The following is a 19,435-nucleotide window of genomic DNA, read 5'->3' on the forward strand; positions in this document are numbered from 1 at the left end:
CCCCCATCAGAAAGAAAAAAGAAGGGGGTTTACTAACTCAAAAAAAATATATAGAATAGATTTAAAAAAGACAGCCATTTTGTGTATACAATACAGAAAAAAAACAAAAGCATACTTTTAAGAGCATAAAAAAATGGTGTCTCCTAAAGTATAGACATAAGGCGCAAACTCCTTTTTGCAAAATGGAGCATGCGTTTTAAGCATTTTTTATAGAGTTTAACCAAATTTCAAGAGAGCAGCATCCTTTTATGGGTTTTTGTTTTATTTTGTAAAACTTTAATACGGTATTAAAGCTGAGCCATTTTTTTTAGTTTGGTTTATTTTTGGTATTTTAAAGCAGTTAAAGTTTTTTTTGTATATGTTTATAAATAGACTGTAAAATTTGTTAGATGTAGGCATTTTTGAGATTTTTTTTTATAGAAATGTTTACTTGTTTAATAACTATACAATATTAAAATGTAGAAACTAAATTCATTGATCTTTAGTTTTAGTAAAAAACGTTTCATTGAAAAAAAATTTATTATAAATTAAAGTCCAGCACGTGTTAATCATTAGTATGATGGGTGTAAAATTAATGTTAAGATTTTATATATGGTTTAAGCAAGTAGCTTGAACATATTAATAGGACTATGTTTAAAGAGAAAATAATATATAAATATTTGTCAGAGTTCTAATTCTACTTCTTTTATGCTTCTTTAGAAGTTATTTTTTTTTGCTGTAGTTCTTTGTCTATTCATTGTTAAACATTCAAAGACTATGGAAGTGTTTTTAGTAATCATCATATATTTTTTTCAAAATCTCATAAAATTCCTTTAAATTTAGCAAAATTAAATTTTAATTTACCTTAAATTATTGTACAAACTATTTGCTACATGTATTTATTTTATACATAAAAAATGTATTTGTATAATCTAAACACAGGCACACACACAAGCATACCATTTTAATAGTGTATTCCGGCTATTAAGGTAATAAACTAAAAACTTTTAGCAAATTCAAAAGGATGTACAACTTTTACTCATACAATAATTGTAAACACATACTCTTAGACTTTTAAACATAAATAAATATTTATGCATACATACAAACAAACGTAAACACATATGGGCATTTCCACGAACACGAACGCGACATTCATAAGCCTTTGAAGTGAAAGAAAATTAAGAAATCTGATACATTTTTTTTTCTTATTTACATAAGTTGTTTCCAATATATTAGCAATTAGCATGGTCTAGCGAACGTGACAAAAAATTTACCTCGTTTTCGCTTCCTTTAGCAAAAATATATTAAAGAATTGTTTTTTATATTAAAATGCAGCAATGTAGCTATCAATTGAGACTTGACTTGTTTTATAAACTTTAATATGATTTGTCACGCGACATATGTAACTTGTTTGTTTTAGTTAAAGTTACAAAATTTTGATGTAAATTAAAATTTTCAGCAACTTCAATAGAACAATCTTGGAGTACTGATAACAAACGATGATTTATGTACCTGAACGCGACATTGGAACATGACATTTTATTTCCGGTCATGAGGCACATTTCTATGGAAATGCATATACGTATGTATGTAAAATCTTTTGCCAGGCTCTTCTTAATATGTTTGTATTTGTGTTGTGCTTTAGAGAAAATCTTAGAGCCGACATTTTATGGAAAATAAACACAACAAAAACTTAAAAACTACAAAGATAAACTAAACTCTCTAAGTGCCCATATTAAAGCCAAGATGGACTCTAAACAAAACCCTAATAATGTGAGTTTGTGTGTCGGGCCAAGAAACTAAATATTTGCTAAATTTAGTTTATATTTAAGGTAAATGCTTTCATAACACACACACTTATAACATTGCTAGCTATAACAAAACTCAGGCTGAATGAAGACTGTTTTGTTCACTCACATCTAAAGAAACGGAAATGCACAAATATAAACACGCACTTTAACTCACACACACAGACTTGCCAGCAACCACACAACTTTAGATTTTTATACAAAACTAAAGCATCTTTATGGGGCCGGGCCGCAAAAGCGGAAATGATATGCAAATTCTCATTTTCTACTCCTACTCTCTTTTTTGGTCAGACTGGCTTTTAAATTATTGGTTTTTTAAAATATTAAATACAAAATTTTACCAAATTATTATATTTATTACCTGTAGGATATGGATTTGTTTTTTTTTCTAACTATTTCACTTAAGGCTAATAACTACAAAATTATTAAGGATTTTATTGTTATGATTGGCTATCATTTAGAAATATTTTGTATTTATCACAATGCTAGGAAAATATGCTAAACAATTCAATAAATAACAGAAAAGATAATAAGAAAATAGGAAAATATTTATAAAAGGAAATAGAATTTTGAAAAAGAAATTAACAAAACAGTAGTAGAATGGATTTAATACAAACATAATTGAAGTGTTCTGCAGTTCTTTGGGACAAAATTTAACTTGCTTTCCATAAAATTCTATCTAATTTTCCTTGTTCTCTCTAATAAAGTATTAAAATGCCATATTCTCCTGCTTATTTTGAAAGATTTTTAGTGGAGTTAATCCTTAAAAATGGATTCATTAGTCTACAGATTATTAAAAACCGACTTAAATTTAAAAAAAACAAAAAATAAAGAAAGAGAGCTATATTCGGCTGTACCGAATCTTATATACCCTTCACCAAATTATACTTTAAAATAATTTTTTTTAGGTAAACAAAATTTAATTTTTTTTCTTAATTGTTTTTCAAACATTTTTTTTTAATTGTTTTTTAATTTTTTTTAAAAAAAGTTTTTTCCAATTTTTTTTTTTTAGTTTTTAAATTTTTTTTTTTGGAAAAAAAATGTATGACAAAAAAAATTTTTTGATAAAATATTTTTCCCGATTTTGACCCACTGTAGGTCCAACTTACTTAGCTTTATCTACATCGTTGCAATAGACTTTGAAATATCTATCATTAGATATCCATATTGTCTATATTAATGACTTAGTAATCCAGATATAGATCAAAAATCGAGGTTGTCCCGGTTTTTTCTTCATGATTTTAAATAGCAAACTTCTCGAAAGCATGTCTGACAGAATTATTGAAGATTTGGATCCGGAAGATATCTGGGGTCTTCAGAAAATTGATTTCAACAGACAGACGGACATGGCTTAATCGAATCCGCTATCTATAAGGATCCAATATATATATACTTTATAGGGTCGGAAATGAAAAATGTAGAAATTACAAACGGAATGACAAACTTATATATACCCTTCTCACGAAGGTATAAAAACATTGATTAAATATGTAAAATTAGAATGTGTTTTTGCATTCCTGATATTTCGCAGCTTCTTTAAAATGAAAGTGACTATTATGCCTATATTTTCGGTAATTTATCATCAAAATTATCGAGCAGCCCTGTTTGTAAGACATCGAAATAATCATCATAGATCCACAAAAGTATATATCTTGGTCCTCAAAACATTCTAAGACCATCTAGCTATATCCGTTCGTCTGTCTGGCTGTCGAAAACAATATAGGCCGAAAAAGAAAGGAGCTAGCTGGCTGAAATTATCCACGAATACTCTCAATATAGGTCCATGATTTTATTCCTCCGAAGTACTGTTTTATTTTATTCATTCACATTATTAAAGTAAATTATTATTTAAAATGTACTTTAATAAATAGTACTTTTTCTTAAGATACATTTCTCAAAAGGCACATTTTTTAATGCTTATTTTCTTAACTGATACTTTCTTCGTTATTACATTCTTACAATTATTTCTTTAATTATACATTTTTAAGGTACTACATATGTATTGTAAAGCATTTGCATTAGCGATTTGAATTTAACGGTATGTAACGGCTGATTGCTACATTCATCATGTTTATAAACATTTCTACTCATCAACAATGTTGATAACACGCTGTTATTAACATTGTTTGTAAGTAACTATGGCAACATTAAATGTTAAAGCTGCTAACATTAACATTGAAGTTGCTAAAATCTCTAGAAATAGAACATACTAGTTTTGGTCGTTAAGATAATTCATGAAACAGCTGGAAGATGCCAGATGCCAGTCAGTTTATCATAGGCGCTGTTAGAATTATCATCAACTGTATTACCAATGTATTCTTATACATTACCAGTGTGTTTTTAAAGTATTTGTATTAAAAGAGAGTGACTATTTAAACTGTTGTTGTGTAAATTTGAATAAATAAAGACTTGTTACAATTTTAAACTACTAAACTGCTTTCTTTTACAATCAAAAGTAACTGGATTATTAAAAGGAAATAAACCACCGCTTTTAAAAGGTAAAAACGTAACAGTATGTCAAAATAACCTAAATAAAATTGTACTTTTTAGAAGCAGTTTTTTTAAATTAACCTTTTTTAAAGGTATCATTTTAATTATAGAGTTTATAAACTTCTAAAATAAACTTTTTTAAAGGTATTTTAAGAATAAGTACTTAGTGTAATAATGATAATTTTGAAATGATAGTTCAATAAATGCTAAGGTACAATTTTCTTTTCACGCAACTTTTTTTAAACCGAAACAAGTATTTTTTAAAATAGTACTTTACTTTAACAGGATATTTTTCTATAACAGAGTACTTTTTTAAAAATTGACTTTTTTTTGACAGGGAACATTTTTAAAAAAGTACTTTTGTTTAACAGTCCACACTTTTACAAACAAAAAGAAAACAATACTATATGAAAAAATTTATCTTCTTTCATACGGTATGTTTTTTAAAAGTACTTTTTGTAAAAAAGTACTTTTGATTTACACAGAAATTTCTAAAGAAATTCTAAAGAAGTACCATTTGAAAAAAAGTACTTTTTATGTACAGGTTACTTTATAACAAAAAGTACTTTTCATTTATACAGTATCCTAAAAAAGTATTTTCATTCACAGGGTATTTTTTATAAAAAAGTACTTTTCATGTACAGGGTACTTTCTGAAAAAGTACCTTTTTTCAAAGGGAACTTTTTGTTTACAGTGCAATTTCTAAATACAATTTCTTACATACGGCATTTTCAAAAAGTTTTTTCATTCACATGGCACTTTTTTTAAAAAAGTACTTTTGTTTTACCACATACTATATGAAAAAAAGTACGTTTCTATTACAGGGTACATTTTTAAAAAGTACATGGTACCATTTTAAAAGGACTTTCTTTATTCTAGCAGAATAATTTCTTAAAAAGTAGTAAAGAAAACTATGTATTTGAAAAAGTACTTTTTATTTACAGGTTACCTTATTACAAAAAGTACTTTTCTTTTATGCGATACCTTCAAAAAGTATTTTTTTTCACAGGGTACTTTTTGTAAAGAAGTACTTTCCATGTATAGGGTACCTAAAAGGGTACTTTTTGTAAGAAAGTACTTTTCATTTTAATTTCTGAAAAAGTACTAAAAAATATGATTTGAAAAAAGTACTTTTTATTTACAGGGTACTTTATTTCAAAAATTACTTTTCTATTATATGGTACCTTCAAAAAGTATTTTTTTTTCTGCACAGGGTACTTTTTGTAAAGAAGTACTTTCCATGTACAGGGTACCTAAAAGGGTACTTTTTGTAAGAAAGTACTTTTCATTTTAATTTCTGAAAAAGTACTAAAAAATATATTTAAAAAAAGTACTTTTATTTACAAGGTACTGTATTACAAAAAGTACTTTTCTTTCATACGGTACTTTCAAGAAGTATTTTCATTCACAGGGTACTTCTTGTAAAAAAGTACTTTCCATGTACAGTTTACTTTCTGAAAAAGTACTTTTCTTTCACAGGGTACTTTCTAAAAAAGTACTTTTCTTTCACATGGTACTTTCTGAAAAAGTACTTTTCCTTCAAAATTAAGTTTTATTCATTACTTCCTACTAACAAAATTTTCACTACTTTTTAAAAAAGTAAGTAAGTTTTTATGCTTTTAGAGTCTTTATCAGTTAACTCATCTCATTTTTTCTATTGTATTTTTATCAAAACTGTCAAATTTTAAAATCCATTTTTATTAATTATTTTTTTTTAATCAATTTATTGTTTAAATCTCATCTCACAAATATTTATAAGCTTAAACAATTATTTTAAACAACTAATTTTTTTTGTTATTATATTATTATTTCTATTTATAAACAAAATTTTGCATTGGTATTTGACCATAATTAATAATGAATCATGGAGATTTTGCTAGCGTTATTATTATGATTATTGTTGTAGTTGTTGGTACTCGTTATTATTATTATATTTGTGTTTTATAGTTTTAGTCGTGATGATTATCGCATTTTGATGGCTAAATGATAAAATATGCATAATTATACCCAAAGCATGACAGAGCCATTCTATTTGGAGATGAACAAAAAAAACAAACATTTAAACAAACTGAAAATGTTGTGTAGAAAATCATACACGGAGAGAAATTATAGTTTGTTGTTATTACAAGGATTAATGTTTAAACAGTTTCAAAATTAACAACAAATATTTTAATACTCTTTGGATTGCAGTAAACTTTAAACCAATTTTTGTTCTTAGTTAACATTTTAATACATTGTGTTTGGTCCTTTGGTAGCTGCCCTATTCCTGTGTTGTTGTCCTTTAATTGTGACAATTTCATGCTGTGTTGTTTATATTAGTAGCTTTTTTTCTTTAATTTTCTCTAAGTGTAATATGTATATTTTTTCTATTTGAAATCATTCATCAAAAATCATCATAATTAACTACTTATCTATGTGCATATAGTTATAGTTTTCTGTTGGTACATGAGTGTATCTGTGTGTATGTGTGTATGTGTGTTTGTATATGTATTTGTATAATTAGAAAAGTGTAATTTGTTCATGTTATTGTTGTTGATAAATATTCCCCAAGTGTTATTTAGTAAAATTGCTTAAATGCGATTTAGCCTCAACTAAATGCATTTTATCATAAACTAAAGCTAAACAAATAAACTCAAAATACAAACACAGACACAAAAACACAGATACTCTTTCACACACACATGTATTCACATGCATATGAATTTACAAAAAGCCATTGGTTGTAGTTGGTATGGATGGATGTGTGTTGGAAACAATAGATGTATTTGTACACTTTGCTATTTAAGGTTGTGTTATTGTTTAATATTTATCGTGACAAAAACACATACACACACTCACAGATACATATCCACACACACTTCCATACAGAGCTAAACACTTTGTGTACTTTAGTTTTGATACAGTGGGTAACAGTACCGACCGAATTTAAACAATCAAAACGTTTTTGTGGCAAGAGTCTGTTGTTATTGTTATTAGTTATACAACATTAAAACAATAGCTGCTGCTTAAAAAGCTTGTTGTTGTTGTAGATAGATTTAAATTTTGTGAGGTATGTATTTCCATATGTGTGCATTACCAGTTAAATCCAAAAAACGATAATTTACGAGCATAAATCTAAAACTTCTAAAATGCAATTGCAGTTGATGAGTATGCAAGCAAGGATTTCAATGGCTTTTGTTGTTTGGCAAGACATGGTTCAACATTTTGTATGGCAACAACAATTGCTTGCGTTTAGCATTATGTTCACCAACAACATCACTTTTGTTTCAATTTTGTACGTAAAACTTAAACCTATATTTGCTAAACTAAAACATTTTACCATTTTAACTTGTGGCTGAATGTTTACCTGCTCCTAACATTATAATATATAAAGAAAATCCTAAGATGGCCTGTATTGTTATATTTCAGAGTACTAAATAGGCAGTAAAGTTAAGGTATAAGATTTAAAATTAGGTGTAATTGAAGAAAAAAAAAGAAACCGACATAATGTAATTTTGTATGGAATATTAGCGATTTTTTTAATTTTTTTAGAGTTTTTTTTTGTAAAATGAGCACTTTTTTGTACAAAATTAAATGTTTTTTTGAAATAAATGATTTTGTGTTAAACTTAGGGTGATATTCGAATAAAAATTGTTCAAATAATTGAATAAAAATTATTTTTATTCGTATGAATTAAATTTTTCAGTTTAGAATGAAATATTAAAAAAAAATTTAATTATTCGAATAATCGAAGAAAAAAAAATAAAAATTATTCGAATAATCGAAGAAAAAAATTATTTTTGTTCGAATTTATAAATTTTTTCTGTTTAGAGTAAAAAATTATTCGATCAATAATTGTCGAATAATCGATTGAATAATTTTTATTTGAATGACAAATACAAATTATTCGAATAAAATAATTTTTATTCGAATGAATAAATTTTTTCAGATTAGAATAAAAAATTATACCATCAATTATTGTCGAATAATCGAATGAATAATTTTTATTCGAATGAATTAAATTTTTCAGTTTAGAATGAAAAACAATACCCGAATTAATTATTTTCAAGCTAAAATTAAAAAAAAATAGTTACAAATTATTAGTTACAAAAATTAAATAAAAAAAGTTGTAATTATTCGATTAATCGAAGAAAAAAATAATTTTTATTCGAATAAATAAATTTTTTCTGTTTACAGTAAAAAATTATTCGATCAATAATTGTGGAATAATCGAATAAATAATTTTTATTTGAATGAATTAAATTTTTCAGTTTTTTTTAAAAAAAATAGAAAAAAATAATTTTTATTCGAATGAATAAATTTTTTCAGATTAGAATAAAAAATTATTCGATCAATAATTGTAGAAAATTTTTTAGTTTAGAATGAAAAACAATACCCAAATTAATTTATTTTCAAGCTAAAATTTAGAAAAAAATAGTTACAAATTATTCGAATAATCAGAGAAAAAACGTTTATTCGAATTTACAAATGTTTTCAGTTTAGAATTAAAAATTATTCGATCAATTATTGTCGAATAATCGATTAACCGAATTCATTTATATTCAAGATAAAATTATAAAAAAAATAGTAAATAATTATTAGAATAATCGAAAAAAAAAATAATTTTTATTCGAATGAATACATTTTTTCAGATTAGAATAAAAAAATATTCGTTCAATTATTGTCGAATAATGGAATACCCGAATTCATTTATTTTCAAGCTAAAATTAAAAAAAACAATAAACAAATTATTCGAATAATTGAGGAAAAAAATATTTTTATTCGAATGAATACATTTTTTCAGTTTAGAGTAAAAAATTATTCGATCAATAAATGTCGAATAATCGAATGAATAACTTTTATTTGAATGAATTAAATTTTTCAGTTTTTTAAAAAAATAATTTTTATTCGAATGAATAAATTTTTTCAGATTAGAATAAAAAATTATTCGATCAATATTGTCGAAAATTTTTTAGTTTAGAATGAAAAACAATACCCGAATTAATTTTTTTTCAAGCTAAAATTAAAAAAAAAAATAGTTACAAATTATTCGAATAATCGAAGAAAAAAATAATTTTTATTCGAATTTAAAAATTTTTTCAGTTTAGAATTAAAAATTATTCGATCAATTATTGTCGAATAATCGATTAACCGAATTCATTTATTTTCAAGCTAAAATTAAGAAAAAAAATGGTTAAAAATTATTCGAATAATCGAAGAAAAAAATAATTTTTATTCGAATGAATAATTTTTTTCAGATTTGAATAAAAAATTATTCGATCAATTATTGTCGAATAATGGAATATCCGAATTCATTTATTTTCAAGCAAAAATTAAGAAAAAATAAACAAATTATTCGAATCGAAGAAAAAAATATTTTTATTCGAATGAATACATTTTTTCAGTTTAGAGTAAAAAATTATTCGATCAATAATTGTCGAATAATCGAATGAATAATTTTTATTTGAATGAGTTTAATTTTTCAGTTTTTTTTTTAAAAAAAATAGTTACAAATTATTCTAATAAAATAATTTTTATTCGAATGAATTAATTTTTTCAGATTAGAATAAAAAATTATTCGATCAATAATTGTCGTATAATCGAATGAAAAATTTGTATTCGAATGAATTAAAATTTTCAGTTTAGAATGAAAAACAATACCCGAATTAATTTATTTTCAAGCTAAAATTAAAAAAAAAATAGTTACAAATTATTCGAATAATCGAAGAAAAAAATAATTTTTATTCGAATTTACAATTTTTTTCAGATTAGAATATTGTCGAATAATCGATTAACTGAATTCATTTATTTTCAAACTAAAATTAGATAAAAAAAGTATAATTATTCGATTAATCGAAGAAAAAAATAATTTTTAATCGAATGAATAAATTTTTTCAGATTAGAATAAAAAATTATTCGTTCAATAATTGTCGAAAATTTTTTAGTTTAAAATAAAAAGAAGAAAAAAATAATTTTTATTCGAATTTAAAAATTTTTTCTGTTTAGAATTAAGAATTATTCGATCAATTATTGTCGAATAATCGATTAACCGAATTCATTTATTTTCAAGCTAAAATTAAAAAAAAATAAACAAATTATTCGAATAATTGAAGAAAAAAATATTTTTTTTAAGATTAGAATAAAAAATTATTCGATCAATAATTGTCGAATAATCGAATGAATAATTTTTATTCGAATGAATTAAATTTTTCAATTTAGAATGAAAAATATAACCCGAATTAATTTATTTTCAAGCTAAAATTTAAAAAAAAAAATGGTTACAAATTATTCTAATAATCGAAGAAAAAATTGATTTTTATTCGAATTTAAAAATTTTTTCAATTTGGAATAATAAATTATTCGATCAATTATTGTCGAATAATCGATTACCCGAATTCATTTATTTTCAAGCTAAAATGTAAAAAAATAGTTATCATATGTCTGTTATTTAGTTCAAAGCTTACACTAAACTTACTTTACATTTGCTCCCCGTGTTAGTGAAATCTACTTTTCAAAGCTTTAGGATTTTAAAAAAATCGCTTATTTATTTTAAATCCTAAAGCTTTGAAAAGTAGATTTCACTAACACGGGGAGCAAATGTAAAGTAAGTTCAGTGTAAGCTTTGAACTAAATAACAGACTTATACATAAAGGGTATCCTCAAATTTAAGCAACAAAAAAATCAGTTTGACAGCTGACAGTTTAGTTACAAATCAATTTCTGCATGAGACACTTCCTAGAAGGAAATTTAATGCTGCATCAAAACCTTCAATTCTAATAAAAACACTATTTTAGATTTATGTTAAATGTTTAAATAAGACATCATTCTCTTATATCCCCCAAGACAACTACACATTTGTCTCTTTCTTGTATTACACCAACAAAATATAAAGTTGTAAATCTGTAAAATAGCTCAACATAATTTCAGCTATTTACTACAATATTTTCACACTAATTAGTCAAAGATATTTTACCGACATTCATTCATTCATTCCTTGTTAAACAGAAAAGTTGAAATGGAAGTATGTTTATGGATATGGAAATTATTAGTACACTTACCACTTAAGGAATTATGGCCACATATCGATGGTGCTTTGCCAAGTAAATAATCATCTTTGCAGATATATTTATTTTCGTCCAGCACATAGAGTTGTTCACCCGTACTGAGCTGTTTATGGCAGATACAACATGTAAAACAATTGAGGTGAAACACCTTATCACGAGGTTTACGAACGAGATCGGAGGGAGCAATACCTTGGCCGCAGCCACTGCACTTGGTACCATAGCGTCTAATAGAGAATAAATAAAAATAATAATTGATTTAAAAAGAATTTACAAAAAACAAAAAAGTCATATAAAAACGCGTATTTAATGTTTTGTAATTGCCTTGTCAATATTACAGTGGTACCTCGATATAAGCAACTAATAAAAACTCTAACTAAAATGAAATTCTTAAAAATTCTCTGAGATTTGGAGATATTTCGTTAATGGAATTTTTTTAATAGAAATTTAATCGATGATTTTTTTAATTGAGGTCTCACTGTTTTTCATTGTGTTTGTTGTGAAATAGTTAGTCAATCACTCAATCAAAACTACTACTATATATTTGTTTTCTTTTTTTTTTCTCCAACATTTAAATCACTTTGAATTGTTATTGCTCTCAATCATTTGAAATTACTAGCAGGTGTTTGTTTTTTTTTTCTTCTCTGTAGTTTTTTGCATAAAATGACTTTTACTTTAGTGGCATCTCGCCGTAGTTTTTATTGCCATTCTAATTTTACCTCAGTGACGTGTGTTCTCTGGGTCGTTTAAATGGACAGACGGACAGGCGGTTATATTTATTTTATTGTTAGAAAGTTAATTGATTTTCTAGAGGTTTTTTGTTTTGTTGTTTTTTCGAATCTTTCTTTTTAATTTATATTTTACAATTAAATAGGAAAATAAATCAACTCTCTGACTGTCACTACTCATGTAACTTCATGACAGCAGTGTGTTAAAATAACAACAAAAATAAATATTGAATTTTTTGTGTCTAAGGGAGCGGTTTTAGGAAGAAATCGCCGTACAGTCACAGTTGGGTAGCAAAATAAAAGTTAGTAAATATGTAACTTCTTTATAATATTACTTTAAACCTTAATATGATTACTTTGAATCGTATTGTGATTTCTTTGGATCATAATAAGCCCAATTATGAATAGAAATTCCCAGGGAGTTTTTCCCCTTATCTCATTTTTGTATTCAAATTCAATGGGAAAAAAATCCCGGGGAACAAACTCCCGTGGAATTTTTTATTCATAATTGGGCTGATTATGATCATGTTTGAGCATGTTATGATAATATTGGACTATAATATGATGTTATAAGATCACAATATGATTGATAAGAAAATATTATGAATAAAATGATATTTTATTATACTAAAATGATCATAATATGTTTGGACTACAAACATAATATGTTTACCGCAACCATGTTTTTTCTCTGCGCGTAAAGTTAGTAAATATGGTTAGATTTCATTATAACTTGGAACATCAATAAAGGGAGAGTTAGCTTTCAAAATATTTAGATTTAGAGGCACGAGTTTTAGGCTTAAGCGGCGCTTCAGTGGTTCAAAGATGGCCACCTTAAATGGGAAAATATTTTCCTGCTTGTAACATTTCTTGCCAGATATCGACACACTTTTCTACCGGCTAATGAAGCGATTATTCGATTTTACATCAAACATTTTGCCTAGACGTTGATTAATCGAATATCGCTTAACAGGTTTTTCCTGAATCTTCAGAAATTTTATTATTATCAGTCAAATTTCCTCTATTTGAAAACCGAGTTTTGTGTCTTTTCAACACAAAGCTTTTACAGATTTTTGAAAAATATTATTTTAAACTCACCTGAAAAAATCATTCCTGCAGTATAATTTTGATTCTCTACTAAAGCATTTATCCGTTAAAGGTTGAAGGCATTCACAGCAGCGCACACAGGACGCATGCCAACCACGTTCTAAAACATTTAATAAAAATTTATCTAAAATTGGTTTATTACAGCCAGCACAGGGATCGCCAACACCGACCGGCGGTTCACTACGTCCTAGAAAGATAAAAAGAAAATTTATTGAATTAAAAAATGTATCTAAAAAGGCAAGAGTCTTAAATATTCTTCAACTAAATCAAAGAATTACACTCATCTCAACATTGTTAACCATTAACACCCATTCACAAATACAACAACAACATTCTGGCTAACAATACAAGCTAAGCAACAAAAAGCTAAGTCGAAAAAATATTTTTTTTGGAAAATGGTCTTTAATTTTGGTTCATAATTTTTTAACTACTTAACCGATTTGACTAATTTTTAATACCAAATAGCTTAGAACTATAATAAACAACTTAAGAGAATTTCCTTCAATTTGGTTTCATATTTTACTCATGAACATGTTTTACACACACAGAAAATTAAAAATAAAAAAGTTATTACACTCGTCTCAACATTGCTGCCCTTTTCTCACATTCAAAAATACAGCAACAAGTTAAACTACAACAATAAGATGGCTTATTAATACAAGCTAAGCAGCAAAAGCATTGTAGAATTTGATTTTGTTTAAAACTTCAAATTTATTTGAGGATGTCTTACGTTTTGGTTTATAATTTTTTAACTACCCAACCGATGTTGGTAATTTTCAATACCAAAAAGCCTAGGACTATGATAAATATATTAATAGATTTTCCTTCGTTATGGTTTCATATTCAAGACATGAGCATGTTTTACACACACATATAGGGGGAGCTAGCTATATCGATTTGATTTTAGACCATTATTTAAATCATTCGGCACAATTGATGGTGGAGGGCAAAACACAAATAAAAAAACCCATATTTTTTCCTTGAAAACTAAGAAATTTTTGAAAATAATTAACTGCTAACGTAAATCATAAAGACAGTTCCTTATTGCTTACACAAATTTCACATTTTCCCTTTTTAAACATAAAACATTTGTCAAACCAATTAATTATCAATTAACCCACGTTAAAAAAACAATGCACTGCATTTAAATTTTTGCTTAAAATTTATAATTTTACCGCTACCGAAAATCAGACGACAGTTTAAAGAAAGCAAAAAAAAAAGAAAAAAAACGCCAGACTACCTCAAATGCAAATTATCGAACTTTATACGATTTAATGATTTAATGGAGGACGTGCAACAAAACAGTAGCAACACAAATATGCAAATTTAATTCATACATATAAATAATTAAGGCAACAACACACAAACAAACCAAAAAAAAAAGATGCACAAAAGTGTAAAACGACAAGTTTTATGGCTGCACTTACAGCTCGGCTCAATAATGCATTGCATGCGTTAGCAAGCAGCAGCCTGCATTTGACGTTTTGATCAGAGACGACATGGTGGTTTGTTAAAAGCTGTCAAAAATTGTTTTTTTTTTTTTTGTTATAACATCAAGTTGTTGCTGCAGCCTGGAACTTTTATAATTTGTTGATGTTGAAACATTAAATTTAACCTTGATTTTAGTCAATATTTTTTTCTTCTGTAGTTTATAGACATAAATATTCATTCAATATATTCAACGTCTGGCGATTAACAGTCTATGTAGTTTTTTTTTTTTTTTTATTTGGGCAAAAAAACATTATTTTTGATTGATGACATCCGTCAATTTTGACATTTTTAGTGGAAAAAAAAGTTGGTTGTTTATTTTCTTTCTTTGTTCCTGATTTTTTTTCTCGATTTCTCGGTAACAAGAGAAACATAGCCATAAAGAAAAATATATATTCAGTGAGTGTTTAATCACTCACTAACGTAAATGCTTTGATTATAATCATTAACAACATTGATGGGTTTGCTTTCAGTTAACGAACGAACGAATGTTTTTGGGAGATTTTTGAAAACGAATAGATACAGTGAGTAACAAAAGTAAAGGTATAATTGCAAATATCCTTTAACTGTAACTAAAATGATATAAATTCATTTGAACATTGACATCAAGCACACAGGTTTGATCTCAAACATTTTTGCTCAAATGTAAATCGGTGTCTTGCCTGCAAAATTACCTTTTTGATTTTAAACAATTTATCAGAACTGCCCAAAAACTGTTTTTTTAATATTAAAGTCATAGAAATTTACTATTAATTCTTTATATCTCTACTGATATATAAACACGATACAACAAAAACTTTAACAGTTATTTACTATTGATATTGGACATTTTAGAACCTTCTGAGGCTGTCTGACATTTTGGTTTATAAGATAGGTTCTATTGAACCGATTTGGCTGGTTTTCAATAGCAATGAGCTTAGAAGAACAACCAGCAAACTGGTTAAAAATAGCTTATCGCAGTGTTATACTTTGGCAGCTAGCGTGTTTTACACACACAAAAGGACATCGAAAAAATGACTCAGAATACTTTATTAAGTCTCATTTAAATAATTTTATGTCAGTATTAGAGTGTCCAAAAAAATTGCAAATTTAAAAAACCGGTTTCCGAACCAGTTTAACCAAAACAGTTTGTTTTTGAAAAAACCGGTTTCAATTATTGTCTTTTAAAAAACCGGTTAACCGGTTTATATTAAATTTTTATTTAATGGAAATTTAGCATTTTTGAATTCTTCATGCAATTATTTGATATCTTTTACGAAATGTTGTCAAATGCATAAATTTTCTATAAAATAAATCAATATTTTTAAAAATGGTATCAAAGTTTTTCATAAATATGTTTGAATGAGCTTTAGAAAATATATTTCATTAAAACCGGTTAACCGTCTTACAAAAACAGGTTCTCCAAAAAACAGAAAATTTTAAAAAACCGAAACCGGTGGAGTTTACAAAGATGAAAAAACCGGTTGACCGGTTTTCGGTTTTGGATACTCTAGTCAGTAACTAAGGTGACGGATTAGGCTCTCTAAAGTTCTAAATTGAGCAGTTATTCTTAATGAATATTGAATAATTTAAAATGTTCTGAGGTTATCCCATATTTTGGTTCATAACTTTGTATCTATTAAACTGATTTGGCTGATTTTCATTACTGAACAACATAGAAGAATAACAAATATTTTGGCTAAAAATCGGTTCTATCAAGTTTACACTTTGGAAGCCAGCGTGTTTTACACACACAATTTAATTTAAAACGTTCTGAGGTTGTCCCATGTTTTGGTTCATAACTTTGTTTCTATTAAATCGATTTGACTGATTTTCATTACCAAACAACATAGAAGACTAATAAATATTTTGGCTAAAAATCGATTACATCATGGTCACACTTTGGATGCCAGCGTGCTTTACACACACAAAGTTTTACAGCAGCAGGAATATTTTAGCCAAAATTGAGTCTCAAATTAAAATTTTAGGTAGAAGATAAATAAAAAATTTAAATTTGTTTAGTAATTTTGTCTTTCACTGTATTATTTTCATTTCTTTAGTTTATAAACCATGTATCGATTTGTATCTTGTCAGTCAGTCAGTTTGTGAATTTGTCCAGGTCAAATGAATTTCTCATGGTGCTTGCTCTTTTCTTCTACTCAAACTAAATTTTCAAGTGTTCAAATTCCCTACTAAAAAGTAGCTGCTGTTCAATGTTGTTGCTGTGTTTTTTTTTTGTTTTTTGCCGAAGAAGATTGTCTCTAATTACTTTGCCTTTTTAGTCTCGCATCATCACTTTACGGTCATTGTGATTTTAAGGTTGCTGTGTTTGGGTCGTGTTTCAAACACGAAAAAATACATAAACCAAAACTTTTTTCTTATTAGGTCACCGCCTTTATTTGTGCATATTTATTAAAAAAAAAGTATGGAATATTATTTGAATTTGGAAGCTGAACTGAAACAAAGCAGCAAAGAATTTTTAATGTTTGCAAGAATAATTCATGGTTTATTGGAAAAAAAAACTTTTGAAATTAAAAAAAAAAAATTTAATAATATTATAAGGCACTAAGAAAACTTGTTACACATGTTTGCTTTAAAGATTTAAAGTTAGACAAACACCTGTATTTAGAGCACTTGCAAAGCTTGATGTTTTTAAAATAATGACCAAACATTGTCAAGCCTAGCCACGCTCTTCTAACATGACATACGAAGACACTACCAAACACAATTCAAGTAAATTATGGCCTGTATATGGATTATCTGCATTGTGTAGAGTTTAACACAGGGACAATTGTCTCAACAATTATCCCAGTAGTTCAGCATTTAATCAATGTATGCCTTATAGAGAATAATTGTCATTAATACCTGAATCCAATTTATAAATTTAGGCTTATTTGACATGCATTTGGTCTTTGTAGCGCAGAGAAGAGTCAATTGCTTACATTATACATCACAGGTAATCTAGCGTGAAGTCAATTTTCACTTAAGTTTTTCTAAGTAGTCTAGAGTGTAGTCAATTTAAACGTTTTGTGAGTAATTCGGACAAACTGGTTTTATAAAAATTGTGATGATATAACCCAGCAGTTAAAAATTTCCCCGCAGTTTTTTCCCTTTTCTCATTTTTCCTATTCAAATTCAATGGGAAAAAACTCCCGGGTATTTATACCCTACACCACCATAGTAGGGAGGGTATAATGCGTTTCTGCAGATGTTTGTAACGCTCAAAAATATTAGTCTAACACCCACCTTAAAGTATACCGATCGACTTAGAATCATTTTCTGAGTCGATGTGCGCAGAGTACAGGTCGCAATTTTGAAGATACTTCGATGAAATTTGGTACATATTATTTTTTCGGCTCAAGGACCAAGCCTATTGAAACTGGCTGAAATCGGTCCACTATTACACATAGCCCCCATACAAATGTCCTCCCGAAATTGGACTTTATCGGTCATAAATGTTTAATTTATATATGTATATCCACAAATTCCGCTCCAAATATGTTTTATATACCCAAAATTCATGTCACCAAATTTTGTTACGATCGGTCTATAATTAGTCATAGCTCCCATATAGACCCGCTTCCGAAAATCACTTTAACGTGCATAAATCGCTTAAAAATGTTGGTACACACACAAAATTCAACATACTTAACTTTAATATAGACATAAATCACACGACCTAATTTCATGGTGATCGGTCCATAATTGGTCATAGCCCCCATATAAGGCCCACTTCCGAAAATCACTCAAAAATATAAATTATTGAAATTTTAAAAGAAAACTGTTTTTGCTCTTTTACTTAGTATAGGGTATTATATGGTCGGGCTTGACCGACCATACTTCCTTACTTGTTTTTATTCATAATTGGGCTGTATATATTTTGGGGCTTTTGACACGTATGTGTTCTTTGTAGTGCAGATAGAAGTCAATTGGTTATCTGTTATTGGACAGTCGCATTGAAATCCAAAAGGTTCAATTGACCCGCTGCTTAGGACATGCTAGTTGTCATCCTAAAGGATAGATAAAATCACTAGTTCGGGACAGTCTCCTAGAACTTTTGGGATTGTCAAGCCTTGCTATTATTTAGTAGACAAATTTTGTAATTTTTATTTGTCATATAAAGTTCATATAAAATTAAAAGTTTTATTGCTACCTCTAGAAACTTAAGGTCCAACTATGTTTTGCTATTAAATTCATAACTCAAACTTAAAGGTGATTTTTTATTTAAATAAAAAAACCATATAAAATAGTAAAAATAAACTTTTTCTATACATTTTGGTTGCTTATTATAATAACCATAAAAAGTTTTTGCCTAAAATTTTGTTTTTATTTTAAAAGACTTTGCGAACAAAATAAATGTAGATTTTTTATGGGAAAATTATAAAGCAAAATAAAAAATACAAAAAAACAAAAAAAACTGTCTGTCTAGAAATTGACTTGATAATGTTTGAAATTACTTTTATTTTAAGCAAAAAACACATCAACATTATTAACAACCCTAAGGCAAAATTTTGCATCTTCTTAAGACTTCCTTTTCCCTTTTGTGTTTCCACAGGTTTCATTTCATATAAACATTTTAAACTTTTCTAAAACAAAACCTGAAAAATCTTTTTTTTTTTTTAAATGAGCAAATATTTGACACTGTATCATTATACGGTTGCAGTTTTGGGAGTGTGCTTAAGCAAATGTATGGATCCACCTACCAGCAACCCCTTAAATACTTTGGACAGAAACTGAGCTAAACAACAGTGGTTAACAACACAACACCCTCATAAATAGCTTGGGGTTTTATTTCACTGGTTGCTGATAATAA

The 19,435-nt window shown here is 27.0% G+C and overlaps 1 protein-coding gene across 1 annotated transcript in view; it reads right to left on the minus strand.

Annotated features, from left to right (window-relative positions):
• Lim1 (LIM homeobox 1) overlaps positions 1–19,435 on the minus strand; it is a 171,071-nt gene that overhangs the window by 105,496 nt on the left and 46,140 nt on the right. Inside the window, exons 2-3 of the mRNA XM_065508152.1 lie at positions 13,147–13,342; positions 11,318–11,547 (exon numbers count right to left, since the gene is read on the minus strand). Coding sequence (XP_065364224.1) covers positions 11,318–11,547; positions 13,147–13,342 — 426 coding nt within the window. The remainder of the gene's footprint in view (positions 1–11,317; positions 11,548–13,146; positions 13,343–19,435) is intronic.

Source organism: Calliphora vicina, chromosome 4, assembly GCF_958450345.1.
Source record: "Calliphora vicina chromosome 4, idCalVici1.1, whole genome shotgun sequence".
NCBI classification, from domain to species: Eukaryota; Metazoa; Arthropoda; class Insecta; order Diptera; family Calliphoridae; genus Calliphora; species Calliphora vicina.